Here is a 27,457-nt window from a genome sequence, read left to right as displayed (position 1 = left end):
CTCCAGCCGGACAAGATGTCTCTGCTGGACATGAGCGAGTTTGGGGAGGCTGCTCCGTACCTCCGGAAAAGCTACACGGAGCAGCTGAAGCTTCAGACAATCCCGTTCGATGGTAAGAGCCCGAGGCTGCTCAGCACAGCCCCGTGTGTGTCCCCGGGCCAGCCCCTCTGCCATGGCTCTCTTAGGAGTCCTCCCTGCCCCTTTCCCTGTGCTGCTCCTCAAGGCATCACAGACACTGCAGAATTGCCCCAGCACCCTGGAGGGCAGGAAGATCTCAAAAGTGGGAAAAGCAGGTTTTGGAATTTCCCCTGGTTTGCTGAGGTGTGGGTAGAGGTGATCTTTCATCTCCCCCGACCCTGAGGGGCAGGGGGGCTGAGGGAGATGGGCTGAGGGTCTGGTGTCAAAGCCTTCTGCAGCTTTGTTTCATTTCAGAGGTGTCCTCCCTGTCCCAGCCACTGCATTTTTCCACGGCTTCCTATGCTCAGGCTCCAGGGCCCAAGTTGCTCCTCTCAGTTGGGCAATCAAGGAGAATTTTGCTTCCTCACGCTGTCCTTTTCTCATGGCGGTCTGAGTGCAGGCACACATGAAGCAGCAGAATCCTGTCAGGCTAGAAGTTGACTCCAGCAGAGTAAACAGCTGCCAAACACGACAAGGGCAAAGAAATCCCAGCTCCTATGGCTAAGAATGTAGGAAGGAATCACTGTCCTTCCACACTATCAAACTGCATTTATGTGGCTTTCAGTTGACAATTTCAAATGGTCTCCTGCATTTCAACCTATGTCTCCTTTCCTTTCCTTTCCATTTCTCCTACAGGAAAGAAGCGAGCTTGGATCCCGGACGAGAAAGAGGCCTATATTGAAGTGGAAATAAAAGAAAGCTCTGGTGGCAAAGTCACTGTGGAAACCAAAGATAAGGAAGTAAGCAAATACCTTTCCTTTTCTGAGGGAGAGCAAGTGTGTGCAGAGGGGGGATACGTGTGACAAGATCACGTCTGAAGCCATGAGCTCTTGCTGATAGCCCTGTCCCGCTGATCAGTCGTGCCCTGGGGGGACACACACAGCAGTGTCAGCACACGTAGGCCAGTTGCTTGCCAAGAGTGGCCCCAGTTCAGCATCTCCCATCGAGGGGTTGCTGCCACAGCTGGGGTATCCTGCGGGACACACTGAGGGCACGGTGGGGCTGGCCCAGCACAGCTCCTGGATGGGGAAGCACCCCCCAGAACAGCCCTTTGTGATGCTGAACCAGTGCCTGGCTCATCCCGAGGGCTGAAACAACAGGTAAGGGGCCAATTGGCCAATTCCTGCTCGTTTTAGCCCGGATTTGCAGTGGGGTGAGCAGTTAGGAGGACAGGCTGTGTTGGGTGGTGAGGCTCTAACTTTTTGGCAGCGGGAGGGAGGCAAAGCAAGCAGGGACCAGCTGGTATTTGTCAAGATAATATTCAGTGCAATTAGCTGCAAATGATCTTAATTAACATTCCTTTCTTGGCTATGAGAGTCTCATGGCCCTGCAACTCCACTGCAGAGCAGAGACTCACACTGGTATGAAACTGGGGAAAAAAACCAAGGACCTCACCAGGCAGTAGATTATAGACTTCATTATTTCTATTTCTTCTCTAGTCAGAATGGCACTAAGAAGGGTTCGTGCCTGCCAAATGTGAAAAAAAAAAGATATGTAATTGTCTTTGAAAAGTGTCAAGGCTTTGAAAATATTTTTGTCTGAATTTTGGAAAGCAAGTAAAATTTATCATAGAGGAGTTATAAATTTTAAAAGTTAATTTTGATATTTAGAACACCTTCAGATTCTGAGAACAGTTTCCAAACCCTCTTTTGCTGTTACCTCTTGAAACTGTCTTTTTAATGATTTGTCATGGATTTACAAAATCAGAAACTATATCAGCTTTCCCTGGATCAGCATTTCCAGCAGAAAGTTTCAAGAGACATAAAGCCCACCCTTATCCTGTGTTCCCTCCTGCTTTTGACACCTGATGCCTTTTAACACCATGCACTTCATCTTCACCCGTAAAAAAGATAAACCTCTGAAAGATTTCATTTAATCTTTATTAACAAGACTATTTGCTAAATCCAGCTTCTCCCATCCAGGCCAGATACGTAATGTGATCGTTTCCCCGTGCTTGGTCTCGTGGGATTAAATAAATCCAGGTTTAAGTGATGGGGTATGGGCTTCAGCTGTTTGCCCAAATAACCAGGGATCTCTTGGAGCAAAAGGCTGCACTGCCACAGGCTTTTAGGCTGGGAAGAAGAGCACAGGATGGGGGTGTCAAACACATTGCAGGGGAACAACCTGGTGTCGCCCAGCTTGGACCTCCCCTGGCAAGCTCAGCCTCTCGCTGAGGAGGGAGCAAGCTGGGCTTGCTTGTCCCAGCTGGGCTTTGTGGCTGGGTGCTGGTGGGGCTGCCCTGGGCCTGTCACCCCAAAGCGGTGGGCAGCCCTGTCAGGATGACAGCAGGCACTGGGGCCAAGGTTGTCCCCAGCACGGGACTGTCAGGAGAACTGGGGTCCCTCTGACGTGTCCCCCCTCCTCTGACAGACGCGGGTGGTGAAGGAGGATGAGGTGCAGCCCATGAACCCCCCCAAGTTCGACATGATTGAGGACATGGCCATGCTGACACACCTCAACGAGGCCTCTGTGCTCTACAACCTGAAGCGCCGCTACTCCCACTGGATGATCTACGTAAGCCCGTGGCACGCGTGGGCTGGGGAGGTGAGGGGCCATTGGGACACCCCCTTCCCTCATCCACCCATTTTCCCCCCGCAGACCTACTCGGGGCTCTTCTGTGTCACCATCAACCCCTACAAGTGGCTGCCCGTGTACACGGCGCCCGTGGTGGCAGCCTACAAGGGCAAGCGGCGCACGGAGGCACCGCCGCACATCTACTCCATCGCCGACAACGCCTACAACGACATGCTGCGCAGTAAGCCCTGCCCTGGGGGACCCCAAACGGAGGAGTCCGGGCTCCTGGGACAGGGGTGGGGTGGGCAGCGCTGCCCTAATGCCGGCTCCTTCTCTTCCAGACCGTGAAAACCAGTCCATGCTCATCACGTAAGTGCCCCTCCACCCCCTCGCCCTGCCCAGCCCCGCTATGAGCAGTCGAGACCCCCGTGCCGCGCTCCCTGGATGGGCACCCTGTGCCCAGAGGAGCCCCCCCGGCAGTGTCCCGTCCCCCCCCATGCCGGCAGCTGTCACCCTTCCCGCCCAGGCTGCCGCCGCCACCGTGCCAGGTGACAAAGCCCCGCGCGGGCCGGGCTCCCCCGCACCCCGACAGCTGCGGGAGCTGCCGTGGGGCGCCCCGAGCACCGGCACCCTCCCGGGAGCGAGGGGAAAGCAGAGATGGAGGCCAAGGCCAGAGGGAGATGGTGGCCGGAGGGGCGGCGGCGGGGGAGGAGGGTGACGTGGGAGGGTGGAGGCCAGGTTGATTTCAAGTGACATATAGATAAGGGCTATATAAAGGACTCTAAAGGACCCTTCTCCGCTGCCAGGAGCCACGGACATTTTTAGCCTCGGCCATGGCCTAATTAGGAAAGGCAGGGGCTGCGGAGAGATGCTTGGCGCGTGTCCGGTGGCGGCTCCGCTGCCCGCTGCCCCCGGCTCTTTGTGATCTGGGATTACAATGGAGAGCGGCTCACTAACTATAGGGATGAGCTCAGCGGGGCCCGCCAGCTCCCCGCAGCCCACAGCGGGCACGATCCACCTCGGCGCGGTGCCGCTGCCATCTCCGAGATGCCCCAGCAGAGCCGGGCGTGCTGAAAGCGCCCGAGCGGCCGCGGGCGAGGCCGGTCCCCGCTGACCCCGGACAGCTGCAGCCCCGCGGCCAGGGCTGGCCCGCCTCGGTGGGCGCCTCATGCCACGCCTGCAGTGGGCAGCTGAGCCCCCGCGGCACCTCCGGAAGCCGGGCAGAGCCCGGGCTGGCAGCCGGGAGGGACACGGAGAGCCTGGAGCTGAGTGTCGCTCCAAAGGCAAGCCCTAAAGACAAGCACGTAGCCCGCCAGGCTGCGGGATTGAGAGCTCCAGCCTCTCCATCCCTCTGAGACTTCAGGGTGGCTGCGATGAGTTGTGCCTGTTCTTTGCCTCATGCCCTTGATCTGTGTATTTCTGTTACTCTAAGCGGAGAATCTGGTGCTGGTAAGACTGTAAACACCAAGCGGGTCATTCAGTACTTTGCCATTGTCGCAGCCTTGGGCGACACACCGGGCAAGAAAGTAGTAAGATCTTCTTTTGAAACAAGTTCTTGTTGTTTTCTTCCTTTCTTTCTTTGTTTAAAAGTTTTTTCCCCCTCCTTCTCCTTTCTTCTTCTTACTTTTTCTTCCCCAACTTTTTGTGTTTGGAAACTAGTTTTGGTCTGACCCGCCCAGGGCTTGGCTTTTCCCTGACTTTTGAACAAGCAAGGCTTGAAATTATTCTGCTCAAGGGGAAATGGATTTTCTTTTTTTATGTGGCTGCTCAATCCGTGCAGCCTGGAAGAGGTGTTCTTTAGTTGTTCTCCTTCTTTTCTCTTCCTCCTTCAACACCCCAGTGATCTTCTTAAGCAGCATTAAAGGGATGAAGTAAACCTTCCATTTCCCACCTTGCCTCTTTTAAGCCTTGCTTTTCAGCATTTTCTCCTTTTTTCCCCTCCATTTGTTAATTTTGACCCTTTTCTACCTTGTGCTTTTCTTGCTCTTGTTTTGATTCTTGCTTTTCTTTGGTGCTGGTTATTTTTGAGCTGCCCTTGCAATTGCTTATTTCTTCTGGATACCTTGAGGCTCCAGCCTGCTTTCCCCTCGTGGAAGCAAACTGGCTGCTTTAGGTATCTGACAAGCAATACTTCAGCATTATTTTCTTTCCCCTTCTTTGAGTTTGAATTTAACTGTTCTTGCTTTTTGACGCATTTCTTTATTTTTTTGAGCTAATCTATTTAACAACTTTTTGGCCTCCCCTATAAAGTTTAATCCTCCCAGGTTTTTTTTTTCTTGGACTTTTTTTGGCACTAAATGGTCATGCCCTGCTTTTCTGACCATGCTTCTTGTGGTTCTTGCCTGACTTTTCTGGATTTCTAAAGACAATTTTCTCTCCTTTCTCTAGGCAGCTCTTGCCACTAAAACTGGGGTAAGTGTTGTGGACTCTAATGCTGAGGACAGAGTTCTGCTGCACCACAGATCTGTGGTGGGGTGATGTGTGGGGCTTCTACCTTAGGTCTGGGAGCAGCACCTTGGCAGTGTTTAGTTCTCCACTTGGCTTTGTATCTCCCCTCTTCCCATAGCTGGAAGCTTTGCTGTTTCATCTCTTGGTGTCTTTCTGCCTTTCTGACTCCAACTTCTCCGTCAAGGGATAATTACTCCTCAAATATTCATTCCTATCCAGTGTTTGCCTGGGGGTGGTGTGGGCTCCTCCAAAGGTGAGGTGAAGCCTCCACTCTCTGAAGATCCTCCTCAGCCTCAAAGCCCAGCTGAGGGTGGTGGTGCTGAGGGGCAGGAGAAGACCCTTTTTGCCACAGGCAGCCCTGTGCTCTGGCTGCAGATCAGTGCCCTGCTGGTGCCTGGACTTGCCACCCTCTGCAAAGCCCCAGACTGGCTCTGCCCACCACTGCAGGCAGCTGATGTCCTTGTCTGGGGGACATTTCTGAGGTGTTTGCTCCAAGGAAATCCAGCAAAGGTTCAGCCCCTGGGGCTCCCAACACATCCTTGGCCCTTGATTTCTCTGAGCCTTTAGCTGGTGCACACCCTTGGCTGGGGGATGTTTATCATCACATGAGTGACCACCTGGACAAACTCAGAGTGAGACAGCTCAGGGGCTGAATCCGTGGGTCTTGGGGCTGCCCTCACTGGACCTCATAGACCTTTTAGGTCAGGCTGAGTTTAGAGATAAGAGATCAAGGGATACTCAGGTGATAGTGTGTTGGTAATTGTGATTCACAGCTGCTCCCTGTCTCTCTTGCCCTTTACACACCTGGAGCTGCAGAGGTGGGGAGCAGTTGTGGTTCCAGCATTGGAAAGAGAGGGTGGCTCTGGGTGGGCAGAGCCCAGAGCTGGTGTTCCCCACCTAAGGAAAGCCCTGTGGATTGTCATGTGTCAGAGCACAGGCAAAAACTCCCGTGAAAAATCCTGCAGGTGCCTGTGCCACCAAACTCTATTGCTGATGTCAAACCCCACCATCCTTCATGTGGTTTGGCACCAGTCTCTTGCTGCTCTCCTCAAATCCCTGTCCTGCTTTACCTGCATTAGACAGAGGCTGTCTCTTTATCTTTGAGCAGAGAAACACATGGAAAAACAAGGTTAGGAGAGGATTAATCTTAGGGCTTGCTCAGGAGAGCTCCAGTATTCCCAGCAGATCATGCCAGCTGGGACCTGTGGTGTATTCCCATCACACTGGGACCCTGCCATGCATGTTGTTGGTGTAGGGACCTCTTGTTTCACAATATGCTGTTGGTGTGAGCTGTCCTAGACATTTGGTTTGCTGGAAGAGGAAATGCCTGATGTCAGAGAGCCTGAAGTGATTCAGACTGTTGTGGTGACAACACGAGCTTGCTCTTGGTTTGCATATTGTAGCTCCTAAGAGAGGACTTCTGTGTGCAGAGGGGACAGCAGCCTGGGTCTCCAGAGGGACCGGTTTAGGCAAGGAGAAGCCCACAGAGAGCACTGCTGCAAACCCCGGCTCTGCTGATCCCTGAACTGAGCTGCATTGCCTGGGCAGGCCAGGAGGTGTCTCAAGGACAGCTAAGGAGTGCAGCAAGGAGCCCCTGGCGCTGCCCCGAGTTCTTGGTGACTGATCCCCTCTGGCTGTGTGGGACCTCACACATCCTTTGGTTTTGTTTTCCAGGGCACCCTCGAGGATCAAATCATCGAGGCTAACCCAGCCATGGAAGCTTTTGGCAATGCCAAAACCATAAGAAACGACAACTCCTCGCGTTTTGTGAGTGCCTCAGCAGGACGGGGAGCTGTGGGTGTTTGTGTGGGCTGGAGGCACAGCGAGTGGCACTGTGGGTTCGTGCAGTGCGAGCCACGGGCATGTAGCAGGGATCTGCTTCCTAGTGGGAATGCACTGCCAGGGCCAAGTTTTTTCTAGTTACATCAGTGCAGTAAATGGTGGCCCTGGTGTCACAGCCTGTGGCTGGAGAGACATCCCTGGCAGGACCTGAGCTGAGAGGGACAGTGAGCACAGCCTAGAGTGCTCTGGAACAGATGAGTGTGTCCCTTCCAAGATGCAGCATTGTTTTTGCTAAGCCCAGCCTGGCTCTGCTGTGGCTGCAGGGCTCCTGTGCCTTGGAAGGGAGGGAGGCACTTCTGGGGGAGACCCTGAGCCCAGCACAGAGCAGGGGCTGTGGGCAGGCTCAGTGTCACAGCACCCTGCAGAAGTGCTTCGTGGTAAGAATAGGCCCGAGGACAGGCATTTATCTGCTGTCAGTGAAATTTCTGCCTGGTATTTAAACCCCTGGGCAATGCTGTTTGAGCTTCTGCAGGTTACAAACCAGAGAACTTCACCCCTTTACAGAGCCCAGTAACTTGCCTGGCATCAGCAGAAGCGCAAGAAGCAGGAAATTAATTCAGTTTCTAGGGGCTGTTCAGAATTGTACCTATGTAGCCAAGCCCACACTTACCTCCCGTGTGTGTTTTCAGGGCAAGTTCATCCGGATCCACTTTGGTCCCTCAGGGAAACTGGCCTCTGCAGACATTGACATCTGTGAGTAGCTGCACTGGGGAGGGAATTCATCCCACTATTTGGGCTCAGCTCTGGGAGGGAACAAGCCCTCCTCTGACCCCCCCTGCCCTATTTCATTCTAGATCTTCTGGAAAAATCCAGAGTGATTTTCCAGCAACCCAAAGAGCGAAGCTACCACATCTTCTACCAAATCCTCTCTGGGAAGAAACCAGAGCTGCAAGGTAAGGCAGCCAAAGATGCAGACAGCCCTTAGAGCAGGATGGCCTGAGAACAATCCCAGAGAGCTCTGCTGTCAGCTTTGGCATCCACAGGAATGAGCAAAGCCAGCTCACCATGCAGATTCTGCCCTTGAATGCTTTGCTAGCTGCACAGGATCGTAGGATTGGGGCATAATTCAGGCTGGAAGGGATTTCAAGAGGCCATCTAGCCCAGCCTCCATTATCCTCACAGGCTGAGAAGTCAGACTAAAGCCCTTTCTGCCACTGTGTAGGAGCAGAGGTCACTCAGGATCTTTTTGCAAGGTGGGAGTGAGCTTTGCAAAGCTGCCTTGCACAGTCCTCATGGGGTGGTGGGTACAGCACTGACCTCAGCGCGTGCAGGCTGGAGATTCACTCATTTTGGGATAGAGGGAAGTGTTTTGCAGCCTCCTCCAAACTCATTCAGCCTCCCTAGTGAGATGATGTGTTTCAGGTGAGCTTGGGAACAGCTGCACAGCTCTCTCAGGGCCTTGGAGCTGATCCCCAGGACAGCCCCCCCACCTGATTCGAGTTTGTGCTGGGGCAGCTCTGTGCTCTGAGCAGCCTCCCGGTGCCACATCACACTCAGGAAGCCTTTCCCCATGCAGAAGGATGGCTGGCACAGCCCCCTGGGGTGGTCAGCTCTTGGCTGTGGGCTCCTGAGCTTGGTGCTGAACAGCACCTTATTAGGCAGGTCTGAGAGAGCAGTAATCTTATCTGGAGTCACAAGGGCATGGTGGCCACTTCTAAATCAGTCTGCAGCCAGGCCATTTCCCAAGATAGCAAGCAGGAGGCAAGCACAGAAGAGGTGGACCCATGTGGGACCTGCCTGTGCTGGAAGAGGCCATTCCTCCCCCAGCTGGTGCCCTCTAGTTGAGGCTGGGGAAGCCTTCCTGCTGCCATCTGTGTGCAGGGATGTCCCTGCCAGGCTGGCCTAACCCTCTGCATGTCATCCCCCAACAGATATGCTGCTGCTGTCCCTCAACCCCTACGACTACCACTTCTGCTCCCAGGGGGTGACAACAGTGGACAACCTGGATGATGGCGAGGAGCTCATGGCCACGGATGTACGTGCACAGCCCGGGGGCCTGGGGAGGGCACAGCCTCCTTCTGGGCAGCTCTGGGGATGTGTCCTGGCTTTTGGTGTGTCCCTCTTTAAATCAGCTGGGAATTCTCTCTGGTTTGTTGGCGGTTGTAGTGAGCCTACAAGAAGGGGCAGAGTGACTCTGGTCTCCACCAACAGCCTCATCCAGGCAGGGAAGGGAGGGTAATTCCCTGCATCAGGAAAGGCCTGTGGCACGTGAGCACTTCCCATAGTGCCCATGAGAAAGAAGATCACAGAGTCATTAAATCTGGAAAAGACCCCTAAGATCACCAAGCCCAACCTGTGCCCGATCCCCACCGTGTCCCCACCCAGAGCACTGAGTGCCACTCCAGTCCTTCCTTGGACACCTCCAGGGATGGGGACTCCAAACCTCCCTGGGCAGCCTCTTCCAATGCCTGACCACCCTTTCTGGGAAGAAATCCTTCCTCATGTCCAACCTGAGCCTCCCCTGGCACAGCTTGAGGTTGTTTCCTCCCATCCTGTTCCCCGGGAGCAGAGCCTGACCCCACGTGGCTGTACCCTCCTGTCAGGGAGCTGTAGAGATTGGTCAGGTCTCCTCCTGAGCCCTCAGCTTGGGAAACCTCCTGCTTGTGCATGCTAGGCTATTCCTTTTGCTTTCAAGTAGGTCTTGTGGGAGCTGGAGCCACATTCAAACCCCACAGACAGGTTTCCTTGGTTAGGTGCCCTGCCCACCAGACAGAGCACCCTGCCCAGCCCCAGGCCAGGGAGAGCACCTTAGGAGATGGTGGGAGAAGGAACCAGCCCTCACCTCAGCTTGGTGAATTTGTTCTATTTCTATTGCTTTGTGTCTCCTCAGCACGCCATGGACATCCTGGGCTTCAGCAATGACGAGAAATATGGCTGCTATAAAATAGTGGGGGCCATCATGCACTTTGGGAACATGAAGTTCAAGCAAAAGCAGCGGGAGGAGCAGGCAGAGGCTGATGGCACTGAAAGTGAGTTGGGTTCTGTGCTCCAGACCTGCCCAGCCTGGCTGGGTGCCCACGTTCCTGCAAGGCCAAGCTGGGGTAGCTCCCCATGCCTGGCCTGTGGAGGTCAGTGACCCTGATCCCAAACACCCACACGGTCTTAGGCCCTGCTGGGGGTGCACAAAGGGCTTGTCCTTGGGCAGGAATATTTAGGACAGTCTCTCTGCAAGATGGGCTCGTCTGCATCAGACTTATCTTGGCAGCATCACAGGGTGTCACACCCTGGCTGGGCTTCATCTTGTGCAGTCTCCTCCTGCTCCTCATCTCCTGCACTTCACTGGACACCATTCCAGGCAGGGCATCCACAGAAGGTGAGCCAGGCCGTGAGCACGACCTGCTCAGCTCACAGCCTCCTGAAGAGCAGCTAGAGTAGGACACAGTCACTACTTTTCTTGGTTTGTTGCTCAGGAAAATCCAATGAAAAGCACAGATCTAAGATCAGTCAGGCTGCAGAGCAAACCTGAAGGGACAGGGTGACTTTCCAGCATGTGCAAGGGTGAGAGAGGGGAGCTCTAGCCCTTACTTGGAAGGCTTGAGCAGGGATCCAGCAGAAATGACTACCTGGATCAGTCTGTGTCGTGTTAACATTCATGAAGGAAAAGTTCTCTTTGCCTCAGGAATGGCAGCACAGGCATTAGCTGCTACCTGGCAGTTAATGAATGTTTTGATCTGGCAGTGATTTCCCTACAGAGGTGATTTTCTGGCTACAGTCTGCTATTAAGAGTTTATGAAAGACAATCACCTCTCTTCTGGTCACTTCAAATTCACTGCATGGAAATTCAAACTTCCACTGGAAAATGCATCGAGATTCCCAGACCAAGAAGACTAAAACCTGATAAGCACTTGATAAGGTGCAGCAGGTATCCAAGCAGTAACTTCTCAGGCAGGAGGTTCAGACTTTAAAGCATCATAGACTATCAAAGATGGAAAATCACATTAGACACTGGAGGAGACTCTGGAGCAGGTGAAAAAACCAGTGTGGTTAGCACTGATCATCATAAGAGTCGGTCACTTTTTATTTTGGTTCCTTTTTCCCTTCCCAGACCTTCCTCCTGCCTTTGTGCTCCTCATTCCTTTGTGCTGCTTTCCAGGTGCTGACAAAGCTGCCTATCTCATGGGGATCAGCTCAGCTGACCTCATCAAGGGGCTGCTCCATCCTCGTGTCAAAGTGGGGAACGAGTACGTGACCAAAGGTCAGAACGTGGAGCAGGTGAGTGTGACAGGACAACAGGACACATGTCCCCTGCTTGGGGGTGCTCAGGTCCACCATCCACTGTGCTCTGCACAGCACCACTGGTGCCTCAGTTCACTCTCTCGGGTGTAGGAAGAGACTCCAGAGGAGCAGGAGAAGGTGTATCTGCAGTTCTTGGCTTTCAGCAGCAGGGAAAGTGGGTAGCAGAACTGGCTGATAGCTTTGCACATTAACCAAGGCTGGAGATTCAGTGCAGTGCCTTTGAAATGTGGGCTGGATCCCAGCCAGAGGAGCTCCAGGCTCTATGGATGTGCTTCAGAGACAGTCACACTCCTGCGAAGAGTTCAGCCCTGAAAAGTAAAAAACTCATCTGAACACTCATCTGAACTGGGAGACTCAAATGCACCAAAAATGTGACCTGTCGGATTCCAGCCACACCCCAGTTAGGAACCCAGACCTGGCCTGGGTCGTGCAAGCCAGCCCTCAAGTACAGTTCAAGAGGACCTCAGGAGCTGGTCTTATCCAAAGTGGGCTGTAGGCTCCTGCCAGGCACAAGGCTTCTGAAAATACCCCTTTAAACTGAATTTATGTCCTAAGACCTTGGAGGCAAGATAGGCTCGGTAGGCAGGAACACACTTGTGAGGAATGTAAAACTAATTTTGGAGCTTGTACTGTAACCATGAACTCCTTGGATCTGTCTGTGTGCCAGGAGGAGCTCTCTCTCAGCCTCTGGCTCCTGCAGGAGCTGGGAGAAGCTCACTGTGTGCCCTGGGGTTTGCCTTGGCAGGTGGTCTATGCTGTGGGGGCCCTGGCTAAAGCCACCTACGATCGCATGTTCAAGTGGTTGGTGACCCGCATCAACAAGACCCTGGACACCAAGCTGGCCAGGCAGTTCTTCATCGGGGTACTGGACATTGCAGGCTTCGAGATCTTTGAGGTGAGTTCTGCAGGCCCCTGCAGTGGGTTCAGGGGAGTGTTGTAGGGACAACTCAGTCCCCTGGTGTTTGGGAGCTCTATCTCCTCTAAGAAACTGCTGGCCTTGGTGAGGAAACGAGCTCTTGTCTGATGTTTCTGGAGCAAACGGGCAGCTCTCAGGGAACGATTTAACACTGCTGTGGGCCCCTCTCCAGTGAGTGCTGGCTACCTGCTCTGGTAGCAACACAGCTGAGCATGGCAGGGATCACCCCTCACACCCAGACAAAGCACAGGAGTGAATCCCTTCGCTTTTGGAACTCCTCCTTCTGACTCAGGTCTGCTTTGTTCTTGCAGTTCAACAGCTTCGAGCAGCTGTGCATCAACTTCACCAATGAGAAACTGCAACAGTTCTTCAACCACCACATGTTTGTCCTGGAGCAGGAGGAATACAAGAAGGAAGGCATCGAATGGGTCTTCATTGACTTTGGCCTGGACCTGCAGGCCTGCATCGACCTGATTGAGAAGGTAAAGTGTGAGGCAGGGCACCTGCAGGGGGATGGTTTGTTTGCAGAGGCTGCAGCAGTGAGAGGTGCTCTGCTACCAAAATTAAATGATTCCCTCCCCAGTCAGTGGCAAGTGCCCAGCTTTATTTTCCCCACACTTACAGTTCAGAGCTTCCAGCCCACTGAGACCTTTTTGACACAAATTTTGACTTTATGAAAACATGGAAATTCTGTTCCTACCCACTGGTGAGCCACAAAACCTGGTGCAGCCTTTTCCTCCAGAGAGCAATCATCTCTTCCCCTTTTCTCCTACCCACTTGCCCCTCAGTGCCTCTTACTTGAAAATATTTGAAGGAAACTTTTTTTTTTTGAAATGGAGCAATCCTGGAGAGGATCGCTCCTTCTCAACAATCTGTTGGACCAGGGCAAGCTCCTAGCTCCCATGGCTTGCAGGGCTGGCCAGTCCCACATGGGCCTGGGAGGTCAGCTACAGCCTGGAATATGCCAGTGACAGCTTGGCCCTATGGCCAATGTCTTGCACCTGGATTAGGATGGGATCTCCCAGGTCAAGCCTGTGCTCATTGGCACAGAGAATCCCATTTTGGGATGGGACGTGGCAATGCTGAGCTCAGTCCTCTTTATCCTCCCCTCTTCCTGCAGCCCCTGGGAATCCTGTCCATCCTGGAAGAGGAGTGCATGTTCCCCAAAGCCTCTGACATGACCTTCAAGTCCAAGCTCTACGATAACCACATTGGGAAGTCGCCCAACTTCCAGAAGCCGCGGCCGGATAAGAAGCGGAAATACGAGGCCCACTTTGAGGTGGTGCACTACGCTGGTGTGGTACGTCCCTGGCAGCTCTTCCCAGCATCCACACCTTCCCCTGGCGGGGACAGGGCTGTCCTGACCTTTCCTCTCTGGGGACAGGTGCCGTACAACATCGTGGGGTGGCTGGACAAGAACAAGGACCCCCTGAACGAGACAGTGGTGTCCGTCTTCCAGAAATCCCAGAACAAGCTCCTGGCCTCTCTGTATGAGAACTATGTGGGCTCTGCTTCAGGTGAGGAACACCCTCACCCCGTTTTTAGCCTCAGTCTCTCCCCTCCTCTCCTCCATGCCCAGCTGTTGGTGCAGCATCCCTGTCCCTGGCAGCCCAGGCAAAGGGAAAATCCACATTGATCCCTAAAATCCTGCCTGGCCTGAGTAGGTGGGTGCTGGTCTGAGGGCTTGTAGGGCTGTTGTGGTGGCCCTGTGACTTTGTGGGTGAAGGGGTGTCTTGCTACCAGGAGCTGAGAAGCAACACCCAGAGCTGGGTACTGTGGGAGGTGTTTTTGGTGGTCAGTGCCTTTGTTCTACAGCAGGGCACAGCCACCTCTGCTTTAGAAACAGCAAGGGCTGTGAGAATTTTAGAGGTGTTTGGGGGTGCCTCTGAGTCTCTCAAGCCAGGCAGATGTTTTGCTGATGTAAATAATTGATATTTCAACCCCACAGAGGAACCTCACAAGCCAGGGACCAAGGAGAAACGTAAAAAGGCAGCTTCTTTCCAAACAGTGTCACAGCTGCACAAGGTAAGAGCCAGCCCCTCATGCAGGGCCGTGAGGGAAACATGCTCTGAGAGTCCCACTGGCAGTCCCACTTCCCTGCCAAGCTTCTTGGCTTCTTGCACCTCCTGGGGCCTGAGGGACCAGCAGAGCTCCTGAAGGAGCACCAGAGCTCCTGAAGGACCACCACTAAGCCAAAGCCCCCAGCTCCCTCTCATTCCTGGGCAAGGGGCCTGTGCCTGGCAGAGTCCATCCCTGTCCCCATGCTCCTAGGGCAGGACATGAGGCTCCAGGGTCCCTTGGAGCTGGGCTTGTGCTGCTCCTGCCCACGTGATGCTTGCAGCAGCTCCTCCGCCTTTGAGAGAGCGGCAGTTAAGACTTGTAGTGATGTTTAGATAATTAATTACATGAACATCACTTTAAGTCTGTGCTACTTCTCTCCTCATTCCTGTCAGCGGGAAGGACAAGCTTTGGGCAGAAGAAAATGGAGGAGGATCTTGCAGGTCTCTGAGCAGGCAGCTCCCTGTCCTGGGGGGTGACATGACCCATTTTATAGCTCAGGATGTCACACAGCTCCATCCCATGCTCAGCACAGGAGTTACTTGTCCAACCCAGAGCTCAACCAACTGGAAAGCAGCACAGAGGGATGTGTCCTGCCATCACAGCCTTGTGGTGACAGGGCAGTGGACACGGCCCTGAGGCTGCCAGAGCTCCGGGAGTGTTTGGACAATGCTCCCAGGCACTGTTGGGGTGTCTGTGCAGGGCCAGGAGCTGGACCTGGATGATCCTTGTGGATCCCTTCCAACTCAGAACATTCTGTGATTCTGTGCCGGGGTGCTTGAAGAGGGCAGCTCTGTGGCAGAGCCCCTGCTCAGGGAGAAGTGTGACTTTCCTCCTTCTGGACAAGTCTCAGGCCTTGGGGAAAGGTGCCTGCGGTGAGGAGTTGCCCCAGGGTGATGTGGAGCTGTGAGAAGGTGTTCCCTTCCCTGACCTGGTCCTGGATAGGCTGAGCCTGTAAAAGCAGGGGAAGGGAGCTGGAAAGATCAAGGATGCAGATGCCTTTCCCACAAGCAAAGGCAGGGCTGAGCCTTGGAGAGACAAGGAGGTGCAGTCTGGATCAGCAGGGCCCTCTGGCACGGCCAAAGGGGGTGAAGCGCTGTGGAGGTGCAGGGAAATCCTGCATATCCTGGCATCCTCTGCCTGCAGGCAGTGTGGACACCAGCACTGGAATTGCAGGGCGCTGAGCACAGAGCTCTGTACCAGGAATATGCTCAGTCCTGTGTCCCTGGCTCTCCTCTGCAGCAAAACTTTCCCTACAAATACTTGGGAAGCATCTGGCACAGCAAACCTCTCTGGCACAGCAAAACCTGCTGGTGCCATTTGGCCTGTCTGCCAGCCCTGTGCCCTCTGCCGTGGCTCCCACCCTGGCACTGATCCTGCCCCGGGGCTGGGGATGTCCACTGGCAGGACAGCAGGAGGAAATTTCCCCTTTCTCATGCCATAAGGGGCTCTCAGGGTCTGCTCCCTCCCTGCCTGTGGGGGGAAGGGGCTGGAAAGAAAGAGAAGTGTTGTAGGGAAGCAGAGCTGTCCTCTCAGCCCCTCACCCTCTGTGTCTGCCCTGCAGGAGAATCTCAACAAGCTGATGACCAACCTGCGCTCCACCCAGCCCCACTTCGTCCGCTGCATCATCCCCAACGAGACAAAGACCCCAGGTATGGGAGAGCTGAGGCAGCAGCCTGGCAGTGCCCTTGGGGACAGCCACATATGGGAGCTGGCAGGCATTCTTGCACCCACCCTCTCCCCAACCCTCTTCATGCTGCCACCGAGCCCTGACCCCATCTCAGTGTTGAAACTCCTGCAAGCCAGGTCAATCTCTACTGGGGATAATGAGCTTTGCCAGGCTCCCATTTTGGCTGTGCACTTGGCACTTGTATAACAGCAGCCGTGGATGAGTCTTTCAGGCTGAGTTCCACCATCCAAGGCCCAGGCTGCAGCACTGGTGCTCAGCACAGACCTGCAGGACAGGCTGACACCTGTGTTCAAACCACGGGATGTTCCCAGGGTTCAGGCCCAGGCTACAGCTCCATTTCCCCTGCCTTGATGGGCTGAACATCAGCTCCATGTCTGTCCTCCCCCACAGGAGCCATGGATTCCTTCCTGGTGCTGCACCAGCTGCGCTGTAATGGTGTCCTGGAAGGGATCCGCATCTGCCGCAAGGGATTCCCCAACAGGATCCTCTACGCAGACTTCAAGCAGCGGTAACTCCTTCTTTTTCCTTTTCAGCAACCCACACTGGTTTTGAGGGCAGACAGGCTTGTCCTGGCTCCAGCCTGTTCCCCCACATACCCCCAAGTGCCTGTCCAGTTTGGGATAGCTTTGCTGCTGGCTCTGGGGTGCCAGCCATGGAGAGTTTGGGATGAGATCTGCACGTTTGAGGTGCTGAATGCAGGGCTGGTGCAGGGGGATGGTGGCAAGGCTCAAGCCCTCAGATCCTGGCTCAGATTTCTCTCTGCCCTTGGGATGGATCCTTGGGGTTCTCCAGCTGGTCCCACCCATGCTGTTTAGCCCAGGTCTAGTGAGGCCAGTGGCCTCCTTGCACAGCCCCCCTGATGTTCAGGGACTAAATTCTGGCAGGGTTCCTTGGTGCCTGCAATCCTGTGCTCTGGAGCAACTGGTTCACACACAGCTTCAGCCTATGGTGCAGCCACATGGCTCCAGTGGGAACTGGCATGACTGGGGTTCTGGGATGATGGTGGTGCTGCAATCCTCCTGCATGGTCTCCCTCTGCTTTTTCCCCACAGCTACCGTATCCTCAATCCAGCAGCCATTCCAGAAGACAAGTTTGTGGACAGCAGGAAGGCCACAGAGAAGCTGCTGAGCTCCCTGGACCTGGACCATGCACAGTACAAGTTTGGTCACACCAAGGTGAGAGCGGGCAGCTGGCCCTTGGGAGGGATGAATTGTCCCTCCTGTTGCTCTCCATGCCTGTGTCTGCCTGGCCACAGCCCTGCTGTAGCCCTGCACTCTGCAGGGTGTGTGTGGCCCTTGAAGGGACTCAAGCTGGGAAGAGAAAGAACAGCTCTGAGCAGGTCACTGCTGCCTGACCTTGTCCCACCCACCACAGCAGCTTGTCCCTGCCAGGCAGCACGATGTGCTCAGGACAGGAGATCTGGTGCCAGGTGCCTGTGCCGTGTGTGGGTGCACCTCCAGCTCTCCCTGGCAGGCTGTATTACCCCTGAGCCCTCTGTCCTTCTGCTGGTGACTCTGCTCTCTTGCCCACAGGTGTTTTTCAAGGCTGGTTTGCTGGGCTTGCTGGAGGAGATGCGAGATGAGCGTCTAGCCAAGGTCCTGACAATGCTCCAGGCCAGGATCCGTGGGTACCTCATGCGTTTGGAGTACCAGAAGATCATCAGCAGGAGGTAGAGTTGTGGGGGCAAAAGGCAGAACTTTGTGTCTCCTTGTCTCTTGTGCACATGTCAGTGGGTTTGACCTGTGGGACTTGCCTGTGTCTGGCAGGGGTTGGTCCTGAGGGATGGAGGCAGACCTGGAAGAGATCTAGCATGGCCCTGGTAGGGAGGATCTAGGTGTGGGGAGCCTCTGGTTTCCTCTGGAAGATTCAGAGGGAGGCAGAGTGAGGAGAGCTGAAATCCAGGCCACCCCACCCATCCCAGCAGGGCCAGTACAGTGTGCAGACAATGTGCCACTCTTTCCCCATTGTGCCATTTGTCTGGCTGGTGGAGAATGGAGACGTCCAGGCCTGCAGAAGCCAAGATGGGACAAGGGGAATGTACACCCTTGGTGATGCTGTGCTTGTATTCCCCCAGGGAAGCCCTCTACACCATCCAGTGGAACATCCGGGCCTTCAATGCTGTCAAGAACTGGTCCTGGATGAAGCTGTTCTTCAAGATCAAGCCTTTACTCAAGTCTGCTCAGACTGAGAAGGAAATGTCCAACCTGAAGGAGGAATTCCAGAAGCTGAAGGAGGCTCTGGAGAAGTCTGAGGCAAAGAGGAAGGAGCTGGAAGAGAAGCAGGTCTCCATGATCCAGGAGAAGAATGACCTGGCTCTCCAGCTGCAGGCAGTGAGTGCTTCACCCTCTCTCTGGAAGTGTAAAAACAGTGCAGGGCCCATGGGTAGAAAAAGGAGCAGAATGTCCTGGAGCCCTCCTTCAGCCTCTTGCAGTTCTGAGGCTCCCTCATTGCCACAGTCAGTCTGAAACACAACCTAAGGCTGTGCAGACCTGAAGTACCATCACATCCTGGGGCTGTCACAGGGATTTGTGAGCCCCTGGCTCTGGGAAGGGTGTTCTCCTCACAACGGGGTGGGAGGGAATGGCAATGTTTGCTTGCCAAATTTTGTGCTGGTTTTTGTGCCAGCATGTCCTTCCTCTGGAAAGACGGAGTTGCTCTTTGGCCCTGGTTGGTGTGAGTGGTTGTCCTGCACACCTTGATTACGGGCAGTGACTGGAGCTGTAGTTTTTGTACACCTGAGCACCTTGGGTTTGCTCTGTCCCTTCCACAAGGAGAAGACCAGGGCTGTGAGCAGAGTCTGGGGGCAGAGGGTGAGCCCTGGCTCTCCTGTGCCTCTCCCAGGAGCAAGACAACCTGGCAGATGCAGAAGAACGCTGTGACCTGCTCATCAAGTCCAAGATCCAGCTGGAGGCCAAGGTGAAGGAGCTGATGGAGCGTGTGGAGGATGAGGAGGAGATGAACTCGGAGCTCACTGCCAAGAAACGCAAGCTGGAGGATGAGTGTGCAGAGCTGAAGAAGGACATCGATGACCTGGAGATCACGCTGGCCAAGGTGGAGAAGGAGAAGCACGCCACAGAGAACAAGGTAACCGACCTCCCTGCAGCACCCAGCCTCGCTGCCCTGGGCCCTCAGTGCTTGTGGGGACACCAGAGTAACATCTGGGATAAGGCTGCTGGTGTGGGGGTGCTGGGGCAGGGCAGAGGGAAGAGGGGAGTGAGAGAGGGCAGAACCTTCCATGTCCTGCCTCATTGCCCAGAGGGGTATGGGCAAATGGTTCTGTGCTGTGGCAAGTGATTTGGAGCATGGAAAACCCCGTGGTGGGACCAGGCTGGCCAAGGGGAGAGGGGCTGGCTGCCGGTGGGGTGCCGAGCTGCTGCTGCCCATGGATGGACTCCAGCCTTGCAAGGATCAGACTGCTGGAGTAGCTTTGCATCTCCTCTGAGAAGATTCTCTCTATGTTTGTCCTCGCTGATCCAGGTTAAAAACCTGATTGAGGAGATGGCTGCTCTGGATGAGATCATTGCCAAGCTGACGAAGGAGAAGAAAGCCCTGCAAGAGGCCCATCAGCAAGCCCTGGATGACCTGCAGGCTGAGGAAGACAAGGTCAACACACTGACCAAAGCCAAGGTCAAACTGGAGCAGCAAGTGGATGATGTGAGTCATGGGCCAGTGAGAATAAAGCAAGAGAGGTTTGAGTCGTATCTCCAGGAGAGCCCAAAGGCTGTCCCTGAGTGGGATCTGGAGTGTGGGATTGTTACCAGATCCCTGTTTAATATGGCCAGTTGATGCATAATCCCACTGACAAACTACCCCTGAAACAAGAGGTGGTCTCGAGCCCCTCCTGGAAAGCAGTCCTAGGCTGAGGGAATGGGACTGGAGAGCGGCTGGGAAACACCTCTGGCTCCCAGGGCTGGGTGAAGTTCCCACATGGGTAGTGGACATGGGTAAGGGTGGGGCTGCAGAGGGTCCTTTCCCTCCCTACCCCACCTCCCTTCATTCTCCAGCTGGAAAGCTCTCTTGAACAAGAAAAGAAGATCCGCATGGACCTGGAGAGAGCAAAGAGGAAGCTTGAAGGAGACCTGAAGCTGTCACAAGAGTCTGTAATGGATCTGGAGAATGACAAACAGCAGCTGGATGAGAAGCTCAAGAAGTGAGTGTGTGACACCTGCCTGGGCTCTGGGCTTGCTCTGCACCTCTAAATTTAGTGGATGTGTGGCCTCTGCAGGGGCTGCTGGGCTGTGGCTCTGGGCACTGCTGTGTGACCAGTCCAGGCACGATGAGGGCTGGGTTTTCCTGGGCACTTTGCAGAGAGGCTGAGGAGCTTGTGACAGACTCACAGACCAGGGCACGATGGAACTTCCTTTGGGCATGGGGTTGGAGAGGAGGGGCTTGCCTGGCAGGATCCAACACTGCTGGGGCCTCAGCTGCAAGTACAGACTTCAGTCATGTCTCATTCTCATTGGGGAACTGGAGAACACCTTGGGAGCTCAGAGGGAAACCCTCAGAGCCAGTTATCTGCCTATTTGGCTGCTCCAGCCCTCCCTGTGAGCTTTCCATGAGAGTCTTCTTACCCTGCAGCCCTTTCCTGTGTGGGCTTGATTGTCCTCTGGCCTGGGTGTAACAGTGCAGGGAAATTCAGGAGCCAGAAGGAGCTGTCAGAACAGTGTTTGTCTGACCAGAGGCTCTGCCTTCTGTCTGTACAGGAAAGAGTTTGAGATAAGTCAGCTGAACTCAAGAATTGAAGATGGGCAAGTGATGGAGGCCCAGCTGCAGAAGAAGATCAAGGAGGTCCAGGTATGGTGGGAAGAACTGTTCTTACAGCCTGGGAGCCTGAAATTTCCAATAGATGTGCTGGGGAATCTGCATGGGCCAGTCCCTCTCTGAGCACAGGGGCATCTCCTTGGAAAAAGCTGGCATGGCTGGCAGGAGCCAAGCCCTCTGCCAAAACATGGTGGGTTGAAAAAGAAAGAATGAGCTATTGAGGTGAACACTATCACCAGCCTGAGGAACAGCTTCCAGGACGTAGTTCTCTGTCCAAAATAAAAACTTTAATCCAGTGCCCAAACTCTGAAAACCCAAATCTAGGACGCTGGGCTTCCTCCTATCAGAGACAGATCCCCACAATCATGGAAGATCCCATGAAAAGTAGCTCATGCCAGCTGGATCATGGCAGGGATAGAGGAGACCAGGAGCTCCAAACATGCTACCAAGGAGCACCTGCCCCCCGAAACAGCCCGAGACTGGTGGCTTCTTGCTTCCCATCATCAGCAGAGACACTGCTCTGCCTGCAGAGAGCAGAGATGCTGGAGCTTCACCCAGAGTTTGGAGCATCTGCCCTTTTCTGTGTGTCCAGGCACGCGTTGAGGAGCTGGAGGAGGAGCTGGAGGCCGAGCGAGCCGCCAGGGCCAAGGTGGAGAAGCAGCGGGCGGAGGTGTCGCGGGAGCTGGAGGAGCTGAGCGAGCGGCTGGAGGAGGCCGGCGGCACCACGGCCATGCAGCTGGAGCTGAACAAGAAGCGGGAGGCGGAATTCCTGAAGCTGCGGCGAGACCTGGAGGAGGCCACGCTGCATCACGAGGCGCTGGCGGCCGCCCTGCGCAAGAAGCACGCGGACAGCGTGGCCGAGCTGGGCGAGCAGATCGACAGCCTGCAGCGCGTCAAGCAGAAGCTGGAGAAGGAGAAGAGCGAGATGAAGATGGAGATTGATGACCTGTCGTCCAACGTCGAGTACATCACCAAGAACAAGGTGGGTGCTGGTTCTCCACGGGGCTGTTTGGTCGCTCCTGTGGATGTCAGTGGAACTGGGTGCAGCGTGACCAGCACAGCCACGTCCATGGGATGGTGTCTCAAATAGCTCTTTGCCATGGCCAAGTCCCTGTTTGACCCACGGCTTGTCCCTATGTCACTACAGGATGCTTTACTTGTCCTAGTCAAGTTTGGAGGCTCTGGGAAGACATTTCCTGGGAGACTGACTGCAGAGAGCCATTGTTAGCTTAGCAGGGAGCTCTGGCAGGCTCCTGCTCTCTGCCTTGTGTGCCTGTAGGATCCACTGAGCGGGACAGGGAGTCCCAGGGTGGGAGAAGGGTGCTCTGTGGCCAGAGCTTGGCTCAGCCGGGCTGTGTTGGTGCCTGCAGGCCAATGCTGAGAAGCTGTGCCGCACCTACGAGGACCAGCTGAACGAGGCCAAGGCCAAAGTGGACGAGCTGCAGCGACAGCTGACGGATGTGAACGCCCAGCGGGGCCGGCTGCAGACCGAGAATGGTGCGTGGGGCACGAGCCAGGGGCACACGGCTGCCTCGGGCATGCTCTGACTCTGGGGTGTCTGGCTGGGGGAGTGGGGTTCAGCCAGGCAGTCTGTCCTCTTTCTCCCATGGAGGGAGAAGCTAGTTGTGCCTCAGGAGGGATTCCTTGCTGGCATCCTTTGACTTTAACTGGTTGCCCATGGCCCAGCTTGACCTGGTGGGGATACAGCTGGGACATCTGGAGGCCACAGGCTCTGGGGGAGTGTGGGCTAGTGCAGATTGCAGCCCTACAGCCCCAAAGGAGCTGGTTTGGCTCTGTTTGAACCCAGGGGAGCTTAGTCGGCTGCTGGAGGAGAAGGAGTCCTTCATCAACCAGCTGAGCCGTGGCAAGGTCTCGTTCACACAGAACATTGAGGAACTCAAGAGGCAGCTGGAGGAAGAGACCAAGGTGAGGTTTCAGGGCATGGCTGTGTTGTAGTGCTAGGTTTGGTTTAGCTGGCTGCAGCTTTCCCTGAGAGCTCAGTGGGGCTGCTTAGGGCAGTGTGACTGTTTTCGCCCTCCCGCAGTCCTTTTCGGACGGCTCCGCAGTTTTGCTCCAGCAGCCATCAGCTCTACAACACAGTGACGGTGAAGGAGGCGCCAAGGGTCTCCCCATGAGGGTTTCAGAGGACTTTTAATAGTTTCATCTTGTCCTGGTGACCCCCAGAGGCAGAGAGAGCTCATGGTGCAGGCGCAGGGGGGTTTTGTCAGATTGCAGGGGCGGTCCCTGGGAGGAGTTGGGGTACAGGGACCGATAGGGAGAACCCGAGGGGGTGGCCAGGGCTAGGAAAAGGGAAAGCGGGGTGGGGGGGGAAGGACGAAATATGGGATCAGAAAAGTGGTGGGTAAACAGATCACCACATGGCTGGTCTCTGGGTGGCACTGTGGCAGGGGAGGTGGGCCGTACCCTGCACACAGGGCAGCTCTTCACCTGGGAAGGACAGAAGCTCCCTGCTGCTGCTCCCAGTCCTGGTGCCACGGCCTGTGTCCTGGAGCTGGGGTCAGCTGCTGCTCTCCCTTCCTCAGAGCAAGAACGCCCTGGCCCATGCCCTGCAAGCCTCCCGGCACGACTGTGACCTGCTGCGGGAGCAGTACGAGGAGGAGGTGGAGGCCAAGAGCGAGCTCCAGAGGAACTTGTCCAAAGCCAATGCCGAGGTGGCCCAGTGGAGAACCAAGTACGAGACTGATGCCATCCAGAGGACTGAGGAGCTGGAGGAAGCCAAGTAAGTCCCACGGCACGAGTCAGTTCCCTGTAGGTGGCAACTTTCTGTTCAACAGTGGGGCTCTCCCAGACCCAGGGGGACACAGCACGCTCCTGCCTGGATTTGAGGCTGTGGGGCGGGATGGCGCTGGGGCAGCGAGCGCTCACCCCCGTGCCATCGGCAGGAAGAAGTTGGCCACCCGGCTGCAGGAGGCAGAGGAGGCCGTGGAGTCCGCCCACGCCAAGTGCGCCTCGCTGGAGAAGACCAAGCACCGGTTGCAGACGGAGATCGAGGACCTCTCGGTGGACCTGGAACGCGCCAACTCGGCCTGCGCTGCCCTGGACAAGAAACAGCGCAACTTCGACAGGATCCTGGCCGAGTGGAAGCAGAAGTACGAGGAGACCCAGGTGGAGCTGGAGGCGTCGCAGAAGGAGTCGCGCAGCCTGAGCACGGAGCTCTTCAAGCTCAAGAACGCCTACGAGGAGTCCCTGGACAACCTGGAGACCCTCAAGAGGGAGAACAAGAACCTGCAGGGTAGGACTGGGCTCAAGTGCTCCCCTTGGGCTCTGCCCAGACTCCTGCTCCTGCCCTGTCCTCAGACATGTGGGATTGGGTCCCGTGTTGGCCAGGAGTGAGCCTTGCTGCTCAGCCCATCCCTCGGAGGGATGCAGCAGCCCTGCTGGGATGCCAGCGTGTGTCTTGCCCTCATGCTGGGGACACTCTGGGAGGACAGGCAGAGCCACTTGGCTCCTGTCCCCAAATGGCTCCTGTGCCCAAATGGCACACGATTTGCTGTGTGGCACTGCCTTGGGGGTGTTGCTCTTGGACCAAACAGGTCCTTGATGCCTCTTCTATGCTCTCTCCCAGACTGCAGAAATGTCCCCAGGCACAGCCTTGGCTGCTCTCCAAGGGGCTGTGGGGCATCAGCTGAGCCTGGGCAGGGGGACGGGGACATCACTTGCACTGGGCTGGCCCCACAAATTCCTTCCTGATCAAATTCCTTCTGTCCCTGGCAGAGGAAATTTCTGATCTGACTGACCAGATCAGTCTGGGTGGCAAAACCATCCATGAGCTGGAGAAGGTGAAGAAAATGCTGGAGAGTGAGAAGAGCGATATCCAGGCAGCTCTGGAGGAGGCTGAGGTGAGTCCTTGTTTCCCATATGTTCCTGCTGCCCCCAAGAGCCACTGGCCCACCCTGCAGCTCTGGCTGGATGCTGCTGGGCAATGACAGTCCTGAGCCTGCCTGTGACCCCTGGGAATCCCATTCATGGGGGTCCTGCAACCACTGCAGGCACTGGGGTGGCTCCACCTGCCCTGCCCCCATAGCAATGGGCTGGGGGGGACAAGGCCAGGCTGGGGTGGGTGGCTGGGGAGAGCCCCCTTCCCAGGAACCACCTTCCCATGGCTGAGCTGTCTCTAGGGAGCCCTGGAGCACGAGGAGAGCAAGACCCTGCGCATTCAGCTGGAGCTGAACCAGATCAAGGCTGATATGGACAGGAAGCTGGCAGAGAAGGACGAGGAGTTTGAGAACCTGAGGTGTGTGGGGTGAGGGGACAGGCTGGGACGTCACTGCGGGGGCAGAGCTGGCACTGTGGCCCCGGCAGGGCTGCCCCAGGCTGGGTGTCCCCAGGGGCCGTGGCTGACGCGTGGCCTCTCCTGCAGGCGCAACCACCAGCGCGCCATGGAGTCCATGCAGGCCTCGCTCGACGCGGAGGCCCGGGCCAAGAACGAGGCCGTGCGGCTGAGGAAGAAGATGGAGGGGGACCTGAACGAGATGGAGATCCAGCTGAACCACGCCAACCGCCAGGCCGCCGAGTTCCAGAAGCTGGGCCGCCAGCTCCAGGCCCAGATCAAGGTTGGGACAGACTCGGTGCTGTCCCTGCTGCCAGCCCGGCTCTGTGCTGTCCTCACTGACCCCACGCTGCCCCACAGGACCTGCAGATCGAGCTGGATGACACCCAGCGCCACAACGACGACCTGAAGGAGCAGGCAGGTGCCCTGGAGCGCCGCAACAACCTGCTGCTGGCAGAGGTGGAGGAGCTGCGGGCAGCGCTGGAGCAGTCGGAGAGGAGCAGGAAGCTGGCGGAGCAGGAGCTGCTGGAGACCACTGAGAGGGTCACCCTGCTCCATTCCCAGGTGAGGCACTGCCAAGTCCCGTGTCTCCACTGGTGGGAGAGTCAGGAGTCTGTGTAGCAGTGGTGAATGACCAGCCCCGGTCACAGTGAACCTGCTCTGTGTGCAGAACACGGGTCTCATCAACCAAAAGAAGAAGCTGGAGGCAGACATCTCCCAGCTGAGCAACGAGGTGGAGGATGCAGTGCAGGAGTGTCGCAATGCTGAGGAGAAGGCAAAGAAGGCCATCACGGATGTAAGAGAGTGGTGGGAACTGTGCTGCGTGGCTGGGGAGAGTCTCACGACTTCTCCACTGAGCCCCTGGTCTGGCCTGGCCTTGTGGTGATGTCCCGCTGCTCTTGGCCTCGCAGGCTGCCATGATGGCTGAGGAGCTGAAGAAGGAGCAGGACACCAGCGCACACCTGGAGCGCATGAAGAAGAACATGGAGCAGACCATCAAGGACCTGCAGATGCGCCTGGATGAGGCAGAGCAGATTGCTCTCAAGGGGGGCAAGAAGCAGATCCAGAAGCTGGAGGCCAGGGTGAGAAAGCAGGGGCAGATCCCTGGCTGTGTCCTCCAGGAGCAGGCTCCTGGGGCTGCCCCAGTCCCTGCCGCACCAGACTCTGCCCCAGCCCTCTGAGGCCAGGTGGTGCCTCTGGGGGAGCAGGGCCCAGCTCAGGATGGTGTTAGCCTCTGCTGTGGCTTCTCTGAGCTGGGAAAGTGGCTTGGCCTCAGCTGGGCTGGTGCTGGTGCTTGGGAGCCAGGTGCTGAGCTGGCCTGTGCCTCCTGCAGGTGCGGGAGCTGGAGGGAGAGGTGGATGCGGAGCAGAAGAAGATGGCAGAGGCCCAGAAGGGCATTCGCAAGTACGAGCGCAGGATCAAGGAGCTGAGCTACCAGGTACAGCAGCTCTGGACACAGCTCCAGCCCTGGGCCAGCAGCACCTGCCACAACTCTCACTGCTTGGCCTCTTGTGGTACCCAACAACCCACCCACCGAGCCCAGCCCAGCCTGGGCTTGTTCTGGGCTCTGTGTAGGGAATGAAAACAGCTGGACAAGCTTCTCCCTGTCACAACATCCACTCTCTGCTCTGGGTCCTTCTGCCCATTCCCCAGCACCTCCTGAGCTGGGTGTTGGGACACAGGGGGGAACCAAGGGACAGGTGCTGTGACATGGGGCTGGGGGCTCGGTTGGTGCTGTCTGTCCTGGCACCACTGGGACAAAGGTGAGGGGCAGGTGAGGGGCTGCTGGGATCTGACTAAGGGGGCTGGGGCATTTGCAGGCTGAGGAAGACCGGAAGAACCTGGCTCGGATGCAGGACCTGATTGACAAGCTGCAGAGCAAGGTCAAGAGCTACAAGCGCCAGTTTGAGGAGGCAGTAAGTGCCCATCACTGCTCTGGGACAGGGGACAGGGCTGTCCCTCCCTGGGACTGGCTGCCATGGCTGCCAGGGGCCACAAGAGCAATGTGGGGAGCTCGGAGCCTGCTGTCCCCTGTGCCCCGTGCACCCACCTCTCCCCTCCCCCTGCCCAGGAGCAGCAGGCCAACTCCAACCTGGTGAAGTACCGCAAGGTGCAGCACGAGCTGGACGACGCCGAGGAACGCGCCGACATCGCCGAGACCCAGGTCAACAAACTGCGGGCACGGACCAGGGACGTCACCATCTCCAAGGTAGGCACTCGTGGATGGGAGCATGGGGAGGTGGGCAGGGGCTCCTGCCAGCCCTGGAGCCAGGGGAATGACCACACAGCCACAGTCCCAGCCTGCTGTGGCACTGCTGCCTCACTGAAGGGTGGCTGAGCACTCCCTGCCTCCAGACCCCAGCTCTCACCAAAGCCTTTTGGGGATTTCTTCCAGCATTAGGAGCCCTGGCTGCCTGCCCTGCCCTGTCCCAGATGCTGCTGTAGGTTGGAGGCAAGTGGCTGCAACAGTCACTGTCAGCTTTGCACTGCATGAATAAATGTAGATCTGCCAGGACTGGCTCTT

The 27,457-nt window shown here is 56.1% G+C and overlaps 1 protein-coding gene across 1 annotated transcript; it reads left to right on the top strand.

Moving 5' to 3' along the window:
• Positions 1 to 27,378, top strand: MYH7B (myosin heavy chain 7B; the record flags this gene model as incomplete). Its single annotated transcript, XM_082292969.1, has 42 exons — positions 1 to 112; positions 814 to 917; positions 2,548 to 2,691; positions 2,776 to 2,932; positions 3,033 to 3,060; positions 4,124 to 4,220; positions 5,080 to 5,103; positions 6,814 to 6,906; positions 7,611 to 7,674; positions 7,776 to 7,874; positions 8,853 to 8,956; positions 9,812 to 9,950; positions 11,075 to 11,193; positions 11,963 to 12,112; positions 12,445 to 12,615; positions 13,254 to 13,433; positions 13,518 to 13,650; positions 14,082 to 14,158; positions 15,756 to 15,843; positions 16,272 to 16,389; positions 16,933 to 17,056; positions 17,414 to 17,550; positions 17,956 to 18,211; positions 18,723 to 18,965; positions 19,359 to 19,535; positions 19,886 to 20,031; positions 20,585 to 20,675; positions 21,235 to 21,624; positions 22,013 to 22,139; positions 22,450 to 22,568; positions 23,186 to 23,382; positions 23,546 to 23,895; positions 24,378 to 24,502; positions 24,782 to 24,897; positions 25,024 to 25,216; positions 25,294 to 25,497; positions 25,604 to 25,729; positions 25,845 to 26,015; positions 26,267 to 26,371; positions 26,754 to 26,849; positions 27,005 to 27,142; positions 27,367 to 27,378. Exons 1-42 carry the CDS (start codon positions 16 to 18, stop codon positions 27,376 to 27,378), a joined length of 5,829 nt encoding a protein of 1,942 aa, XP_082149095.1. The 5' UTR covers positions 1 to 15.
• Between the last annotated feature and the right edge of the window lie 79 nt (positions 27,379 to 27,457).

Source organism: Coloeus monedula (assembly GCF_965178545.1).
Source record: "Coloeus monedula genome assembly, chromosome: 17".
NCBI classification, from domain to species: domain Eukaryota; kingdom Metazoa; phylum Chordata; class Aves; order Passeriformes; family Corvidae; genus Coloeus; species Coloeus monedula.
The sequence above is the reverse complement of the archived record's forward strand: the minus strand, read 5'-3'. Positions and strand labels throughout refer to the sequence as shown.